The 17,722-nt window shown below is 48.7% G+C and overlaps 1 protein-coding gene across 2 annotated transcripts in view; it reads right to left on the reverse strand.

Annotated features, from left to right (window-relative positions):
- LOC119391038 (uncharacterized) overlaps positions 1 to 17,722 on the reverse strand; it is a 595,212-nt gene that overhangs the window by 341,117 nt on the left and 236,373 nt on the right. The window contains exon 4 of one of the 2 annotated variants that reach the window (XM_049415025.1): positions 3,858 to 4,050. The exons of the other annotated variant lie outside the window; for it this stretch is intronic. Within the exon in view, the coding sequence (XP_049270982.1) occupies positions 3,976 to 4,050 (75 nt within the window). The 3' untranslated portion in view covers positions 3,858 to 3,975. Of the gene's footprint in view, positions 1 to 3,857; positions 4,051 to 17,722 lie in introns of those variants that run through there. 2 annotated transcript variants of the gene reach the window in all.

Genomic DNA, 17,722 nt, shown 5'->3' on the forward strand with positions numbered 1-17,722 from the left:
CACCACTAGACAATATTGCTCAAAACTTGTAGTGTCATCGTGGTATGCATTTTTTTTTTGCTTGTGTACGGAAAGTGAGTCACGGTTCCTTTTCTAACAGATAATGTCTTTTTCTATTATTATTATTGTTCATATGGTTAGACGATGCATCGAATTTTCTGTTCTTGTTTTATTTATTTATTATTTATTATTTATTTATTTATTTATTTATCTGTGTAAGACTTGCGTATCTGCAGTGTCTTAAGCGTGTCATGTGTTGGTTGCGTTGATTGCAGTATTTCTTTGTTAGCGCTCATGTGGTTTTTTTATGATGTGTCAAAATTCTTTTTTTTTTCTATTGTGCATGTGTTGCGAACTTCGGGTGCAGAGGCCCCTGTCAGGCGTATAAAATGCCTTTTGCCTCTGTTCCTTTTTCTTGTATAACAAGAAATAAAAGATACAACTACAAAAAACTACAAAAAAACTTTGCCGCTCGGCAAAAGCTTGGCAATACTAGCAAAACTCAGCTAGGTCGAACGCTAGCTCCGCTGATGGTTCCAGCCTTGTGCCACTGCTGCAAGTTGCGCGTAATAGAACTGGATGCTGCCATTCACATGCATTTCATGTCTCAACGCAGTCCCCTTGAACGCATATTAGGCAAATGCAAAGTGATAATTGGAAAACCAGCGCGAACACAACAGAGAGCCAAGACGAGAAGGACACAGTACGAGCGCTGTCTAACAACAGAAACTTGGCGATTTCTTCCACGTGACCTAAAATTCCTGCGCACGCTGGGTGTTGGTTTCTCGTGCGTTCGTTTTTCTGCGAATAAACTTGAATTATTGGACAGCGCTCGTACTGTGTCCTTCTCGTCGTGTTCGCGCTGACTTTCGCAGTATGCATTGTTTCCAACTCGCCCACCTGTCTACCCTATTGCAAAATGCTAAAAACAGACCTTTCATTATCTAGCCCCTTCTCAAGTTCAAAAATCAAACGAACGTCGTCTACATATCTAAAACAACGCGCAGAACTTTTATCTAGGGGCTCAGCAATGCGCCTGCCACATTGTGCTAAACGTTTTTCGCAAAGAACAAGGCTGAAACAACTCTGCCCTCTGTGTTTGTGTGTACTCAGTCCGTCCTCGTACGATAAAAAGCGCGAATTTCCAAGATGCAACACCAACTAGCCCCCTGTAGCTGCTCTTATACTCTATACAGATTTCATTACTTTAGGCGGAACATGCATCTCGGAAGCGCACAACGGTTGCCACGAGGTAAAAAGAGAGCAGTTCAAAAAAAATCACGCCGTATCCACGGAATGAATGACGATAAGTGGGCGAAGCTCTAGAGGGGAAGATCATCGGTAAACCGTAACTCTCCCGTGAAAGTTCGCCCATTACATCATTAAGAAAGACGTCAGACTGTGTGCGTATATACAAATCAACTTTTATTTTGTTCGTCTACTGTCTACAGCCAACTGCTCTATCCGGTGATTCGCTGCGAAAGAGGAAGCGCGTCAAGAGCGATTGCCTTTTATTGCGTCAGTCACATGCGAGTGACGTCATCATGATGGATGGATGGATGGATGCTATGAGCGTCCCCTTTATAACGGGGCGGTGACATGTCTGCCATCAGGCTCGAAGGATAAAAAAGAAAAAAAGAAAAAAAACTTCCTTGTTTCATGTTGTCCTAATGCCTTATCTACATTGATTAAATCTATGTTATTATAACAAAAAATATAAATTCACAGTCCATCTCTCTGCCTCTTAAGGCACAATAACCTTTTTTCCCCCAATTATTTATTTTTGTACTTTATCTCTACTTTTCTGCCACCAATACTCTAACCGTCTCTTATTTATTTCTATCGCGGGCGTGTTCAGCTTTCCATTGTTGTCCCTAAAACCCAAGGCTTCATGTAGACTCGTGCCCACACGTATACCTGGGTGAATATCGCCACATTCAATCAGTACATGTTCCATCGTTTCCTTAGTTCCCCCGCAGCATGTACATAGTTCTTCTTCGTTACTGAATCTCGCTTTATAACTACGCGTTCTCAGGCAGCCCGACCTTGCTTCAAACAGTAAAGCGCTTCCCCTTGAATTATCATAAAACCTTTCCCTCCTTATTTCGTTTTTTCCTTTTCGGTAGTTACTCAGAGCCGGCTTCTTTTCCATCGCTGCCATCCAATAAGTCTTCTCCGCCTCTCTGACCTTCCGCTTAATGCTCCTTGTTGTCATATCGCCCGCACTGCCAGCCGTATATTTACTGGTGAGACGTACTCACACTAGCGCCACCTGCTGAGTGAGTCATACAACTAGGTGGTTACGAACCGGTCACAGAGGAAGGACAGACCCACGACGTAGTAAAGAACAAAGAACACCACACAGGCGAACACGCACGAGAGTCACTCGTCAACGTCGTCTTCTTCTGCTACTGCATACCAGAACTGCATACTAGCTCGTGAGAAGCGCGCGTTCTGGTATGCAGTAGAAGAAGATGACGTTGACGAGTGGTTACAAACCGGTCACAGAGGAAAGGCAGACCAACGGCTTAAGGAGCTTCGCCCCTAAAAGTTTGCAGTTCACATGCCACAGGCATTCTCAAAATCAACCACGCCCCGTTTTCAATGTGTTCACGGACTGCCTCTCATATTCGATCCTATCCAATACCACAAAATAAATCTTCTACATCAATGAAGACAGCAAAGTTTACACATGGTGCATCATCATCACCATCATCAGCGGCCACTGCAGGGCCTCTCCCCACGTTCCGCCAATCAACCCGTTGCTGTGCTTGCTGCGGCCACGTTATATCGCCTCAAACTTCTCAGTCTTATGTGCCCACCTAGCTTTCTGCCTCACCCTCGCGCGTTTCCCTTTTCTTGAAATCCAGTCAGTTACTCTTAATGACCAGCGCTTATATTGCCTACGCGCTACATGCCCTGCGCATGTCCATTTCTTCTTGATTACGACTAAGGTGTGTTTAACACCCGTTTGTTCCCTTGACCCACTCTGCTGTCTTATTCCTTAGGGTTATGCCTATCGTTTTCCTTTCTGTTGCTCGCTGCGTCGTCCTCAATTTGAGTAGGACCTCTTGTGTAAGCATCCAGGTTCCTTGCCCGTAGGTAAGCAACGGTAAGATGCAGATGTTATACACCTTCCTCTTGACGAATAGTGGTGAACCAGCAGTCATGATTTGTGGATAACTGCCCAATGTGCTCCATCCCATCCTTATTCTTCTAGTTACTTCAGTCTCGTGGTTAGGCTTCACGGTCACTACATGTCCCAAGTAGACATATTCTTTTACCACTTCCAGTGCCTCGCTACGTATCGTAAAGAGCTCATCTCTTCCGAGCCTAATGCACATTACTTTAATTTTCTGCATGGTAATTTTAAGACCTACCGTTCTCCTTTCTTGTCGAATTCGGTAATTATGAGCTGCAATTCATCCCCTGAGTTACCCATCAGTCAAATCTCATCAGCGAATCGCAGGTTACTAAGGTACTCTCCGTTAACTCGTACCCCTAACTCTTCCAGATATAGGGCCCTGAAAACATCAAGCGCGAAATCTTATCTCCCTGCCTTACACCCTTCCTTATCGGTATTTCGTCGCTTGCTTTATGGAGGACTATGGTAGCTGTGGAGCCGCGGTAGATTTCTTCCAGGATTTTTATATGTGGTTCGTTTTGATATAGGGTTTTTTATATGGTGCATTGCACTGCTCTATTAAGAAGTCCACAATTATCTTGACTAAAGTAACGTATAGCACTAGGCGAGATGCTATAGATTCATGTCGCATCGTAGCGCGAGGAAAGACAGGACACAGTAAAAACACACAGGACAGGCAATAACTGGGAACTAAAGTTTATTGGAAATAAAACGTGTTCTTTATTGTGTCCTGTTTTTCCTCGCGCTACGCTTCGACATGAAGTTTCTTGACATTCCTGTCGATGAAAAAATGCGTCATTGTGAGGAGCTTTAGTTGTTTTGGCAAGAACCTAGAACGAACGCCTTGCCAGGATTCCTGCTCTGACAGTATACCACGAAAGGGAACATCCTCCTTGCGTGTTTTGCTGAAAAAACATGTCAAGATGTCCTCATACACAGTATTCACCATTTTCTCAAAGACGGCTTATTTTATTCTTCCCACAACCGCAGACCTTACCTCCTCAACTTAGTAATTTTCCCTTTATACGGGAGAAAATTCTTACTAATGACTAAATCTTTCGTTTTTTTTCTCAGGTACACGTCGTCCGACACAACCACAAAACCCCTTGTTTGTCAGCACTCATCAAAGCAAAACCTTTTTTCCTTGGGATGCTCGATGGTGCTAGGAACCAAAAGATCAGAACATTGGACATTCACCGCGCTGGCCATTAGGCAGTGTAAGCGCTCAGAAACACTCCGCTGTTTCTCATCAGGTGCAACATATAAGTTATTTTTCTTAGCAAAAATACTGGACTTGCAGGTTCCTTCCTTGGCTCTACTAGGAACTTCGGAGCACAACTAAACACTTTTGAAGTTCAAGGCAACGGTTCCTTCATCGAGCTCTCAAAATCGCTGTATACATTTCGCTTTCTCGGAGACAGTGGAAATGTGAGGCACTGCTTCCAAAGGAACCCGGTGCACGATGCTGCTTCACGAAACTAGTTTCGCAACAAGCCTGCTCTTGTACGATGACCGTCCGGACGAGACGTCGCTTACGCACTCAGAGACATCTGGTGGAAAGAGATATATCTCCATAGTTCAGACCACCACATCTTTATCATCCTTCTTGCATGGGCAGGGCAGAAAAACAAGCTGAACCTCCACTGCGACAAAAACCACTCTTCAGGGAGAACGACAAAATCCTTGTCCGGCAAGTAGTCAAGGAGATGAAGTGGATATAACTAACGGAAGGATAAGAACACACATACAACGAAGAGATGGGACCCAGGGAGCTAGGCGCATGACTCGGTAATGCACTTACATAAACTAGTTGGCACTCAGTGAATGGTTTCACAATACTGGTCAACACGCACAAGGACAACACAGAAAAACACAGGACCACCACTAGGTTTCAACTGAATTTTATTTGACAAAAAGGACAGGTAGCTTAAATACTGGTTCGACACAGGAAAACAAAGAACACAGGACAAAGGGTACTAGCAGCTAAGCTTTAATTAGTAGCGGCGCATCTAACACGTGCCGGACGTGCTTTTATTGCGATAGCAATTCTATGGGCTGTTACGATCGGCATCTGCGCTGAAAAGGAAGCGGCGTCGCCTGTTCTTAGAACCCGGCGCCGAAGCGCTGCTTGCCTTGACAATGGTTCAAGCGCGTGAATTGTCCTCCCGAGATGGGACGTGAGGCGCCGTGCAGTCCGGCCCGTCCGAGTTCAGCGAGACGACCGTAATGGTTTCCTGTCGCCAAGACTACCTTGACGAGACAGCGGCGTTTCAGCGGATGACAACCAGCCCCGTTAATTGATCGACGAGGTGCTTCGGAGCTGCAGACCCTTTGTTGCGCCCGGCAGTCCGAGCGTGGGACACATCACCCTACGGCCTTCACATGGCGGGGACCACATCTTGCACCCTTTGGTGCAACAGCAGCAGAGTGCGGTGGCCACGCCCCAGTCGACGACGCTGACCTGGGCGAGTGTGGGTGGCACCCTCATTAGTGTTGTGTGGGACGCGATTGGACCGTCCCAACTTGCAGAAATTCCGCCATCTAGGGATCTGGGGAAAGAGACCCTTTAAAACGAGCCCTCGCGGGCTCATTCGGCACGAAATCCTCGTCCTGTAGGACGAAATCGTCATGTAGAAACAAACTGCTCGCCCATGTAAATAAAACCTCTGTTAAGTTTGCCTTCCTCCAGCCTCTTCCTCCGGAGTCTCTGGTGCCTCCAAAGGCCGGTCGCAACAACTGGATGGCAAGCGGTGGGATGTACCGAATATCTTGTGGACTGGCAACCAGCGAGACCAACGCAGCACAACACGACCGCACGGTGTAAGGTGAGTGCCTTGCTTTGCTCTGAGATACACCGAGTCTCTTAGCCCAGCCTGTTAAGAGTTCGATAGTTTATAACTGCCTAGGAATTGTGGTTATTTTCTCAGTAGAGAGCAGCTTTCATCATGAACCTGAGTAAGATAAATAAGCCAGACCAGCGCCTCCTCTATTTTTCTGCGCCTGGGCGAAGGAGCGGAGCGCAATGGGAACCGACCGTCGGCGTTAGTGCGGCTTTCAGCCGCCGGGCGCCGCCACCGTAGTAGACCAGCCGTCTCGTCTTCGCTCGAGGAAACGAATGCCGTGGCTGCATTCGAAGCTGCTATATGGTTCAGTTTTGGGCTGTATTCGCGTTGTTTAAAGTATAATGAAAACTTGTAAACTGGAATCATGAAGCACTTGTCGTTCTGGGCAACCAGCCCATTTCGAAGGCATGCGTCTTTCGCGGCTATTTGATCGAGACGCTCGCGCGTCGTCTGCTAGCCCGATACCACAGAGCGCATGCCAGTGATGCGTTGCAAATTGTTTTGTCACCGTTACGTTCGCTTGACTGAGAGTCCGTTTTTGACTGTCTGAAAGTCGATTTTCGAAAGCAGCATTTGCCAAGCGCTAATACTGAAAGCTTGGGCGCTTACTGTTCCCCGATGCGTGCTACCGTCTACTGGTGTAGCACACTATACGCAAGCCATGAGTTCATGCGCTAAATAGCGTGAAATGTCACTAAGCTGCTTCCAGTGACAATGTACATAATGATTGTTGGTTGTTTCGCCGGTAGCGCATGTAGTGTCCATGGGCTCCGATTCTTCAACTTCGGGATGTCAGCGCTGCATGCACATGGCGGCGATCGCGAGGCAGCGTTGCTACTGGTGCTACATGCATTCGTTGACTGTTCGGACGCAACACGGTCACGTTTAGGGATACTTGCCATGCTTGATTCAGTTGTTACCTTGGGCTGCAAACGTGAAGGGTAGTCTGCAAAGACTGACGCTACTGCATCCTTCGTAAGCCGCCGCTTCTTATATTCTATGAAATCTTCGCGTCGTAAACGACGGCTGCATATTCTAGTGTAGTTTGAAGATGTATTAGGTGACCAATTATCCCGCCTAATTACTGCAAGCCACCTCTACCGAACACCAACGGCAGCTAGAATTTCATGGAACGACAGCCGAACAGTGTATCAAGGCGAAAGCCTTAGATGCCTCATCAAACGCGAGAACTGACCGTCGGCGGCGTCAGCACGAGCGATGCAAAAAAATATTTACGTGATGACGTCATCATATGACGTCACAGATCATAAAATTTTGTGACATCGTCGTGACGTCACATAACGTGACGTCGTCATATTACATCTTCGCTTGGTCAAAATGGGCCGATCACGGAGGCAGTGCATGCCTCCGCTGATGTGCAGAAAGTTTGCACTGCCTCCGATCCCTGAGGCTGTAAGAAAACCACGTTAGGCGCGCAGAAATATCTCGGATGGAGGCAGGAAATCTTCAATACATTGACTAGAGGAAAAAGAAGAAGATGGCATTCGCCTTTCAGTCGTCTTAGATGAATGCATAAGGAACCCTGTGAGATTTTTTTTCTTTATCAATAAAGGGAAATAAAGGAAAGACAATCGTGATTTCTTTCAGTTCCATTTGCAGAGTGGAACACAACAGTATGACATACTGTTGTGTTCATATAATAGAGTGAAATAGAAAATAAAACGCGAATACTATCAAACTCGAGTGCAAGTATCGAACCGGCAGCACCGCCTGACAGTCTGCCTGCGGAATACTTACAGCGTGGATGGAAAGACACGCGAACATGTGGCATCTGCATTCTTTGCTGTTTCGTATCTATTTTCAAGTGGTTATAGCCTCGATGATTGAAGGCAACACGACGTCATCCATGACAGAATAAAAGACCATCTAGCATTTTTTATTGCCACCACGGTTAGAGCGTAATGAAAACAGCGCGCCGCTACGTTCGCGTTTCTTTCCATCCCCCTGTACCTGTGAAAGCCTGCAAGAAGCACAAATGCAATTAAACTCGGATGCATACACGAATTCGGGAGCTTCGTGATACGCGCGGCCGTTCAGCGCCAGCTTCCCGTAGTCTACTTGCACAACGCCACCACGCGGCAGCGGCGAGCGGACGCGGAGCGCGCGCTCGACGGCCCGAGGAGAGCGTTCGCCCAGGCACTGAAAAATAGAGGATGCGCTGGCCAGACCTTATTCTGATGTGCAAAGAGTTGGGTGTAGACGTCAGCGGAATATGCAGAAAGCCTCAACTTATTCAGGCTATAGAAGCTATAGACGCAGATGAGGATGAGATACGGGAGTGTTGGGAGTTGATCGAGAGCAATAAGCAGAAGGAGAATGATGAAAAGGAGTGTGAGAGAGAAATGAGGAGGATAGAAAGTGAACGAAAAGAAAAAGCAGAGCAGCGCGAGCTAGAAATGAGGCGCATAGATCTGGAGATCCGCAGATTAATGAGCAGTACAACAGAAGGTCAGCAAGTGCCACACGCCACAGTAAACTCTCTCCCTTTTAAGTTAAAGGATTTAATGCAATCCTACAAAATTGGAGAGGACATAGGACTCTTTCTCGTCAATTTTGAAAGGACTTGCGAGAAAATGGGCTGTTCTAGTGCTGCCTGGCCTCAACTTTTGTTGACATTACTGCCATGCGAGGCTGCCGACATCGTTGCGCGATTGAATGCCGACGATGCCAACGACTACAAAAACGTCAAGCAGGCGCTGTTAGAAAGATTCCGCTTGTCCGCTGAAGCCTTTCGGCAGGGATTTCGTAGTGCATCGGTTGGGACGGGTAAATCCTACACGGACTACACCTACAAATTGAAAGCCAACTTGTTGGAGTGGTTGAAAAGTTCCGAAGCATTCGGCAACCATGATCGGGTCATTGAGTTAATAGGGCTCGAACAGTTCTATAAAGGAGTGCCTGATTCTATGAAATTTTGGATTAAAGACAGGACCCCCGCGACCATTCAGGCAGCTGCTAGGTTAGCGGAAGAATACGCCTCGCGTAGGCTAAACGAGCGGGAACAACAAAAGTCAAAGGGGCCCGCGGCGCCCACTTTCCAACCGAGAAATGCGTGGGGCAGGAATAAAGGACACAAAGGCGGCGCCGTCGGAGAAGGCCCGCGAGAACAGCGGGGTAAAGGGGAGTACTCGTCCGCAAAGAGGAAAGAGCAGGATAATGACCAAGGCGCGGGGGCACAAAACGAACGGGACAGAAGGCATTTTGAGGAGAGGCGACCTATGATTTGCTACAGCTGCAATCGCCCGGGACGCATTGCGGCGGTTTGCAAACAACGCAGGAATGTGTTCTCGTACGTGAGTAACACCGAGGAGCACGATAAACTGTTAGCACCGTATATGCATAACTTGACGGTCAATGGAAAAGAATGCAAAGTGCTGAGGGTTTGCGCGGCGACGCTGGACGTTATTCATCCGTCCCTAGTAGGCGCGGATGATTATACGGGTGGATGCGCATGGATAAGGCAAGTGGTTGAGACTCAGAGTGTCTGTTTGCCAGTTGCTAGGGTCATCGTCGAGGGCCCTTTTGGTAGGTTGGAGACGGAAGCGGCGGTGTCAAAGAACCTTCCTGTTCAGTACCCGTACCTATTTTCAAACAAATCAGATCAACTCTTGAAAGACGAAGCTTTGAACTTCTGTGAGGGGACAGTCTTGGCTCTCACGCGATCCAAGGCCCGAGAAGTGGCAGCTAAGCTCACGCACGAGCATGTTGAAGAGATAAGCGCGCTCGGCGACGGCAGGATAGGTATCGCAGAAGTTCTTTCTGAGGATAGAGGCACGGAGGCTTCAGCAGCGAATGCTGCTGCAAGTGTTGAAATGGGGGGAGTAGTAGAACCGAGCTCGCTCGCGTTCCAGAGGTTGCAAGGTATCAGTGCCAGTACTATGCGCGAAAAGCAGACAGCCGACGAAAGTATTGAGCGACTCGATACACATCAGCAGGAAGGCGTGGCACGAAAGAGCGTGAGTTTCTTTAAGGAGAATGGAATCTTGTATCGTGCGTATCAAGATAGGCGTCAGAGATCGTTTGAACAACTGGTAGTTCCAGCTAAATACAGGGAAGATATCCTACGCATGGCCCATGATAACTCGTGGTCAGGGCACTTGGGGATAAAGAAAACTAACGCAAAGTTGTTGCAGGAGTTTTACTGGCCCGGATGTTTCCGCGACGCAGAACAGTTTGTTAAGTCATGCGATGTGTGCCAGCGCGTAGGGAAACCCAATGACAAGTGGAAAGCACCGCTCAAGCTAGTTCCCATAATAACGGAGCCATTTCGTCGTGTTGTCATAGACACAGTCGGACCACTGCCAACGATTTCGTCGGGGCATAAATACATACTGACTCTGATCTGTCCCGCCACTAAATTCCCGGAAGCTATTCCGCTGAAGGAACTTAGTTCGTCTGAAATAGTTGACGGGCTCCTGAGCATTTTCTCTCGCGTGGGTTTTTCAGCAGAACTCCAAAGTGATCAAGGAAGCGTCCTTACAAGCGCTTTAACGACAACCTTTCTGGAGTCATGTGGAATAAAAATAATACATAGCTCTATACATCATCTCCGGACAAACAGTGTAGAGAGGTGGCATTCAGCGCTTAAACGAGTGCTGAAGACTCTGTGTAGGGAGAGCTCTCGCGATTGGGAACGCTGTCTCCCCGCAGCTATGTTTGCGTTACGCACAGTACCGCACGAGTCGACGGGGTTCAGCCCGGCGGAGTTGGTGTATGGCCGCGAACTGCGATCGCCTCTCCGCATGCTTAAGGAGATGTGGTCAGGAAGCGAAGAAGAGACGACAGTCGTCGAGTACGTTCTCCGTTTGCTCAAAAGAATCAGCGTAGCACGGGAATTGGCTGAGGCTTGTATGAGCGCGTCGCAGCTTAAAGCCAAAGCGTACTACGACCGAACCGCCAAAAAGCGCGCGTTCAAGGTGAACGACCGTGTGATGCTGCTGCGACATTCGAGGGCCAACAAACTTGAAGTACAATGGGACGGTCCGGCCGAGGTCGTGCAAAAACTGTCAGACACTAACTACGCAGTCAAGCTAGGAGGGCGTCGGAAGGGAGTGAAAATATATCATGTAAACTTGATGAAACCATACGTCGAGAGACAGTCCGTCGTATGCCTTTCACTCAATGGCTACGAAGAGATGCCCGTAGAGTGTCCTCCCGGTTTCGGAGAACTAGATCGGTCAGAAGCAACGAGTGCGAAAATGGAAAAGATGGTTAGTGACACGGATCTAACAGGTGACCAAGTTCAGGACTTGGTCGAGAGCCTGATCGAGGAGTTGGAGGGTTTGTTTTCAGATAAACCGGGAAGAACAGATGAGATAGTGCATGGTATTGAGTTGACGTCCGATGAGCCAGTCAAAGCGAAACCGTACCGCGTGTCTCCAAAACAGGGAAACATGATGCGAAAGGAGGTTCAAAAGATGCTAGAGTTCGGCATAATTGAGGAGGGTGATAGCGGCCACGCTTCTCCCCTGATCATGGTGGAAGCTCCCGGTAAGGAGCCGCGTCCATGCATAGATTATCGGCGGCTGAACTCCAAGACGAGAGATCAGCTCTATCCTATTCCTAATATCGAGGAAAGGATAGAGACCGTCAGTAAGGCGCGGTACATTTCTACTCTTGATCTCATTCGCGAGTATTGGCAGGTGCCATTGACGGCACGAGCAAGCCGCTACGCCACATTCGTAACCCCTTTCGGATCCTTCCGTCCACTGATGCTCAGTTTCGGGCTCAAAAATGCCCCGTTTTGTTTTTCTAAGCTCATGGACAGGGTGCTACATGGCTTAAACGACTTTGCTTTGCCTTACCTTGATGACATCGCCGTTTTTTCAGACTCTTGGGAGATGCATCTCAATCATTTAAGGAAAGTATTTGAGCGTCTGAGGAACGCGGGGTTGACGGTACAGGCAGAAAAATGTAAGTTGGGAGGGGCTCAAGTCAGCTACTTGGGACATGTAGTCGGACAAGGACGCCGGATGCCTTCTGAAGTAAAAGTGGAGGCCGTTGCATCCTACCCGCGACCCAAAACGAAAACTGACGTACGCGCTTTTTTGGGGCTCACGGGTTACTATCAGCACTACGTAAGGAACTATTCCGAGTTGGCGAGCCCGCTGACAGATGCACTGCGAAAAAAGGAGCCCACCATATTGGTGTGGGATCAAAAAAAGCAGGAATCGTTCCAAAATTTAAAGTCCGCGCTCATCAGCCGCCCCACTTTACAGGCACCTGATTATGACCAACCATTCATTGTGCAATGCAATGCTAGCGACCGTGGCATGGGAGCAGTACTTTGTCAGTGTGACGGGGCAGGGGCAGAGCATCCCATTGTGTACATTAGCCGTAAGCTAACTGTTCGGGAGGAGGCGTACAGTGCCTCCGAGAAGAAGTGCGCCTGCCTAGTGTGGGCTGCCCAAAAACTGTCGTGCTACCTTTCAGGCACCCGATTTACATTTCAGACTGATCACTGCCCGCTCACGTGGCTGCAAAACATGTCGCCCAAGAATGGCCGTTTACTCAGGTGGAGTCTGGCACTTCAGCAGTATAACTTTGATGTGGAATACGGGAGAGGAAAACTTAACGGTAACGCTGATGGCTTGAGTAGGCCGTCAGAATAAAGAGGTGTAAGAGGACTCTTCTCTTGAACCCTCGCAGCCCGATTATACCCTTATCCAATGCAGGGCTTCAGTGAGTACTCAGAGGAACACTATGATCGCTGTTTTTGTGTTTTAATTGTAATGTATAATGTAGACTGTTTTGTGTTGGGCTTCTTATGGACTCGATGTGTCTTAGTGCGGGCAGGGCGCTCTCCTGTGCTTGTGCTCGTGTGTGTGATCCCAAGAAGGAGGCCTTGCGGAACGAGTACGAAAGGCAGTGGTTGCGTCATCAGCAGTGGCCTGGAGGACGCCACCAAACAACGACGCTTCGGGCAACCTGTACGGCTGGTCACCCTCAGGTCGAGTCTCCCGCCGGCGGACGAGCTGTTAGGATCGGCATCTGCGCTGAAAAGGAAGCGGCGTCGCCTCTTCTTCGAACCCGGCGCCGAAGCGCTGCTTGCCTTGACCATGTCCTCCCCAGATGGGACGTGAGGCGCCGTGCAGTCCGGCCCGTCCGAGTTCAGCGAGACGACCGTAATGGTTTCCTGTCGCCAAATCTACCTTGACGAGACAGCGGCGTCCGAGCGGAAGACAACCAGCCCCGCTAATTGATCGACGAGGTGCTTCGGAGCTGCAGACCCTTTGTTGCGCCCGGCAGTCCGAGCGTGGGACACATCACCCTACGGCCTTCACATGGCGGGGACCACATCTTGCACCCTTTGGTGCAACAGCAGCAGAGTGCGGTGGCCACGCCCCAGTCGACGACGCTGACCTGGGTGAGTGTGGGTGGCACCCTCATTAGTGTTGTGTGGGACGCGATTGGACCGTCCCAACTTGCAGAAATTCCCCCATCTGGGGATCTGGGGAAAGAGACCCTTTAAAACGAGCCCCCGCGGGCTCATTCGGCACGAAATCCTCGTCCTGTAGGACGAAATCGTCATGTAGAAACAAACTGCTCGCCCATGTAAATAAAACCTCTGTTAAGTTTGCCTTCCTCCAGCCTCTTCCTCCGGAGTCTCTGGTGCCTCCAAAGGCCGGTCGCAACAGGGCACACTACGCGGATTTTTGCCGTCGCTGTCATGTCCCGGATATGTATATGTCTGTATATATACATGAACGCCAAAAATACAAAACAACATGGTCTTCACAGAAGTAGTGCTTGCTGTGTAGTACGAGCTTGTACGAGCTTGTACGGAGCTTGTACGATGTCTATTCGTGTTTGGCAGCTATAGCACCGTTTGACGTCGATGCACCTATGTTGACGCCTAGTGGCATGTCTCCATCGCGACGACTAACGCCCATGATCGTGATTAAACCATTGTGGTAGCTGAAGTTGTGAACATATATTTGGACACAGCGAATCGTGAAACCCGCGTAAAGATGACATCAAGAAGCTCATATTTAACAATTCTACCGATATGCGCATTCTAGTAATAGGTTACCGACGCCTGTGCTTTTGTATGCTCTACCACACTGCGCTTCAGCAACACGGGAGGCAGAGGTTCGAAGTTTGAGCCGCAAACGCATGCGTCCCGCTGGCCTCTGTCTTACTCCACCAAGGTACGACATTAGCCCGTCGAAGTCGTGTCCTTTCTTGAACGCCTACTCCAACAGTTTTGTTAGTCGGTGCACTCGCAATCGAAGCAGTCGGCGGCGGAGAAATCCCGTCCATGTGGAAGCTGCACTACTCCGATGAGCCGGCGCACGCTAACACGAAGCGAAAGGCGCAGAACGTAGTACCACCTGCGCCTAGGGTCCGTCGGCGACGCCAGCGTGGCCAGTGTCCCTCGCTGGTATCGAGACGCATTAACCATTACCTCCGATATTGCGCGCAATCTCAGAGTAAGCGCTGGTAAGTGTCGATCGTGACGCATTACTCACCTCTCACAGACGGCGGCACCGTCCCGTCCCGCTCCGCCCCGCCTATCTGCACCGCCAAAAGAGAGCACCTTGCGACAGAGAATGTGTGAAAGATTGTCACAAACCAGCGCGTCAATAAGGCGCGCGCGCGGCCTCTTTCAGACGACAGCGGGGAAAGCACGGTGCCAGCCGTTCGCTCAATAATCGCGCGTAACGTAAAAAATAGGTATCAAAAGACGCCGACGCGCCGCACCCTCCTCACACACTCGAAACGGCCGCCGGCAACCGACATTCTCCGATCAAACGCCCGGCAAAGTCTCGAAAGATCGCGAAAGAAAGCATGATGCGACGCCGAGTGACGTCACGGCGAGCGGAACGGTCGAGAAGGATCTCGCCCCTTCCCTAGCTTTGGCTGTGCTACACTCCGAAGAACACTCCCGACGCTTCTGGAACCCGGGGGAGAGAATATAAGCGTGCACCGACGACCAGCGACCAGTCAGTCGGTCCGTAGATGGTAAAGTTATGTTAAGTGTGGTTCCGTCAGCCAGAGAAGACGTGTTTATGACGTTGTGCGGTCAGTCGATCGTCGATCTCGAAGAATCGGATGATGACTCGTAAACTGTTGCGCGGAAAGACGTAGACGGAGAACACAAAAAGACACACACGGAGCGCACCGTGTGTGTCTCCGTAGTGCGCTCCGTGTGTGTCTTTTTGTGTTCCCCGTCTACGTCTGTGTTCCCCGTCTACGTCGCAACAGTTTACGAGTATGACAAACCAACAAGCCCAAGTCGACACCCTTCACGGATGATGACGCCGTGTGAGCAGTGAAAAGTTACGGGAGTGCTTCTTGGAAGAGAAACATTCGGGACCGACGACAGAAGGGACAACGACGATCAGCGCTGGAGTTTGAGTGAGTGTTTCCTGGAAGAGAAGCATTCAAATTACGTCCAAGAATTGTGTACAGGATACGTTGTTTAATAATCAGGACTTTAAATGTTCTTGAATAGTCTGTAATGCATAAGTTGCATTTGTAGCGCGTGATCTGCTTGCTTAGTTCTCGTGTGTTTAAGCACCATCTAATTGTGGGTAGTATATGATAGCACCCGAGTGTGCGATAGCAGCCGAGTGTTGCATGGGCATGCGCAGATAAGTTTTCGTGCCTTCTTTCTTTTCCGCCGTTGTGCATCTATTCAGTTGTGAGTCGGCGTTTGTGGTGTCCTGACTTCTTTCTTGTGTCCGGGTTTGCACGCCCTGTCTTTTTAGAATGAATACTTACCAACTAGCTCAGCTCTCCGTTATTCTAAGCTTCATTTCTAGTACTCTGAGCCCTTTTCCGTGTTCTCCTACTGATCTGAACAATCCTGCCTCTTTGGCTTCTTTAAGTGCTATTGTCTTGGTCCGTGCTAGGACTTTTTCATGGTTTTCTAAGAATAGAATTTGCCCAGTTGAAGTTCAACTTTTGTGCGGCTTTCTGCAACCATCTACCGGACATGCCAGGAGGATATGTGCCATTTTAACGGCGGAATCTTGGCGTCAAGTCAGATTTTACCAGGAGTGCCTCAAGGTCCGTTGCTGTACCCCGCGTGACGATCGCCGCCAGAAACAGCTATACGCCGAACGCATGAGGGTAGCTAAACAGCAAGCGAAATTCCTATGGAGGGTAAAACTTCGAGAAGTTCAACAATGTAAGAGGAAAATTTTGAGGGGCGAAGCTCCTAAAAATTTTCCTCTTACAAGGCGCTCGCTGCGTTGCAGATGCGTGCTCTAGTCCCCCCCCCCCTCTCTCGCCTCGCGAGGCCGACGCAGGCAGCGTCTGCTAGCGAGTTTCTCGATTGAAAAAACCGACTGCTCGCGCTGCACAAGCGTTCACTGACTACCCCGTATATATAGGCACTAGATTTTGACCTCCAAGGTAGTGCCTGTGTGAGATTTCTCCTGTGCGTGATTAAACAATAAAAATTCACAGCGTACATGTAAAATTAAAGTGAGCTGCAAGTCGCCATGACTCTCATCGACCCTTTAGTATAAACGCGCCCGATCTCACGTCGTTGATGATGTACTGGGCAGAATTCACGGAAGATTCACATATGGCGCGTGTCATTGGTGGAAGACAATCGTTCGATTTAGTGCGCCGACGTACGCTAGAGGGACCAACAAAATCCGCTCGCTGTTGGCGCGCTTTCACTTTCGCTCGCAGTATTCACGGTTTACCGATGATTCCCTCCGGAGCTTCGCCCCACTCATCACCATTCATCCCATGGATATGCCGTGGATTTTTTTGTACTGTTTCACCGCAAAATAACTTGCTAGTCCTTGGAGGAGCTGCCTTAGATGATAGTCACTGCAAAACCCTAGCCTTAGGTCCTGAATACTGTTTTAAGCCGAACCTGAAGCCAATAGACGTTTTAAGTTTGCCGCGTACAATCACGAGACTAGTTTCCGAAGAAGAGCGCTCCCACTGAATTTCAGACTCCGTTGATAGGATCTAATATGCATCTGAAGTGTCCTGATTCTATCCAGCCTGTGGTTAATTATTGTGTGGAGAAGAAACTCAGGCCAGTAATTTCAGATAAGGAAGGGTATTTTGTAACTATGCCGGACAGTTTGTTCTCGGAAAAAGCATTAACAGCCATAATGAAGATTTTTGGGACGGTAAAACTTAAACCATCAGTAGTTAGGCAACGTGCTGTTGACCTATTGTTAAGACACAATCTTGAGAGAATAGCTTGTAATGTCAAGAAGGCTAAATCACTTACTTTAGAATTGTTTTTCAGCGAAAACACATAAGAACGAGATTCATTTTCGAGCAATTGTTTCAGAGAAAGGCACCTGGCAAGTCGCTGTATCTAGTTATTTGCAGAACTGCTTAACCTCTGAGTTTTTCAGATCCTTTTCGTATATGTAATGCTCGGGTGCTAGTTCAGTTCCTCTCAGAGGAGAACTCCGGCTGTTGTAAAGCTTTTAGCATGGATATTGAAGACCGTTATTACTCCTTGTCGCATGAGGACTTGTTAAAATGTGTTAATGAATGTATTAACAAACAAGGGCACGAGACGGTTTTCACCGATAAATGTGGTGTTTCTACCGCGACTTTTCTAGAAATTTATTCCATGTATTGAAAGTGGACGCTGGTAGGTTGGAAGAAAGGCGATTATGAGCCGAAATCAGGAATAGGTATTGGTTCTATGGTTCTCCGGTTCTTAGTGATTCATACCTTAGCAAGATTGACAAACTTTTGGAAGGTGCCTTAGGTAATTCTGGCA

The sequence above is a fragment of the Rhipicephalus sanguineus genome, chromosome 4 (assembly GCF_013339695.2).
Source record: "Rhipicephalus sanguineus isolate Rsan-2018 chromosome 4, BIME_Rsan_1.4, whole genome shotgun sequence".
Classification (NCBI taxonomy): Eukaryota; Metazoa; Arthropoda; class Arachnida; order Ixodida; family Ixodidae; genus Rhipicephalus; species Rhipicephalus sanguineus.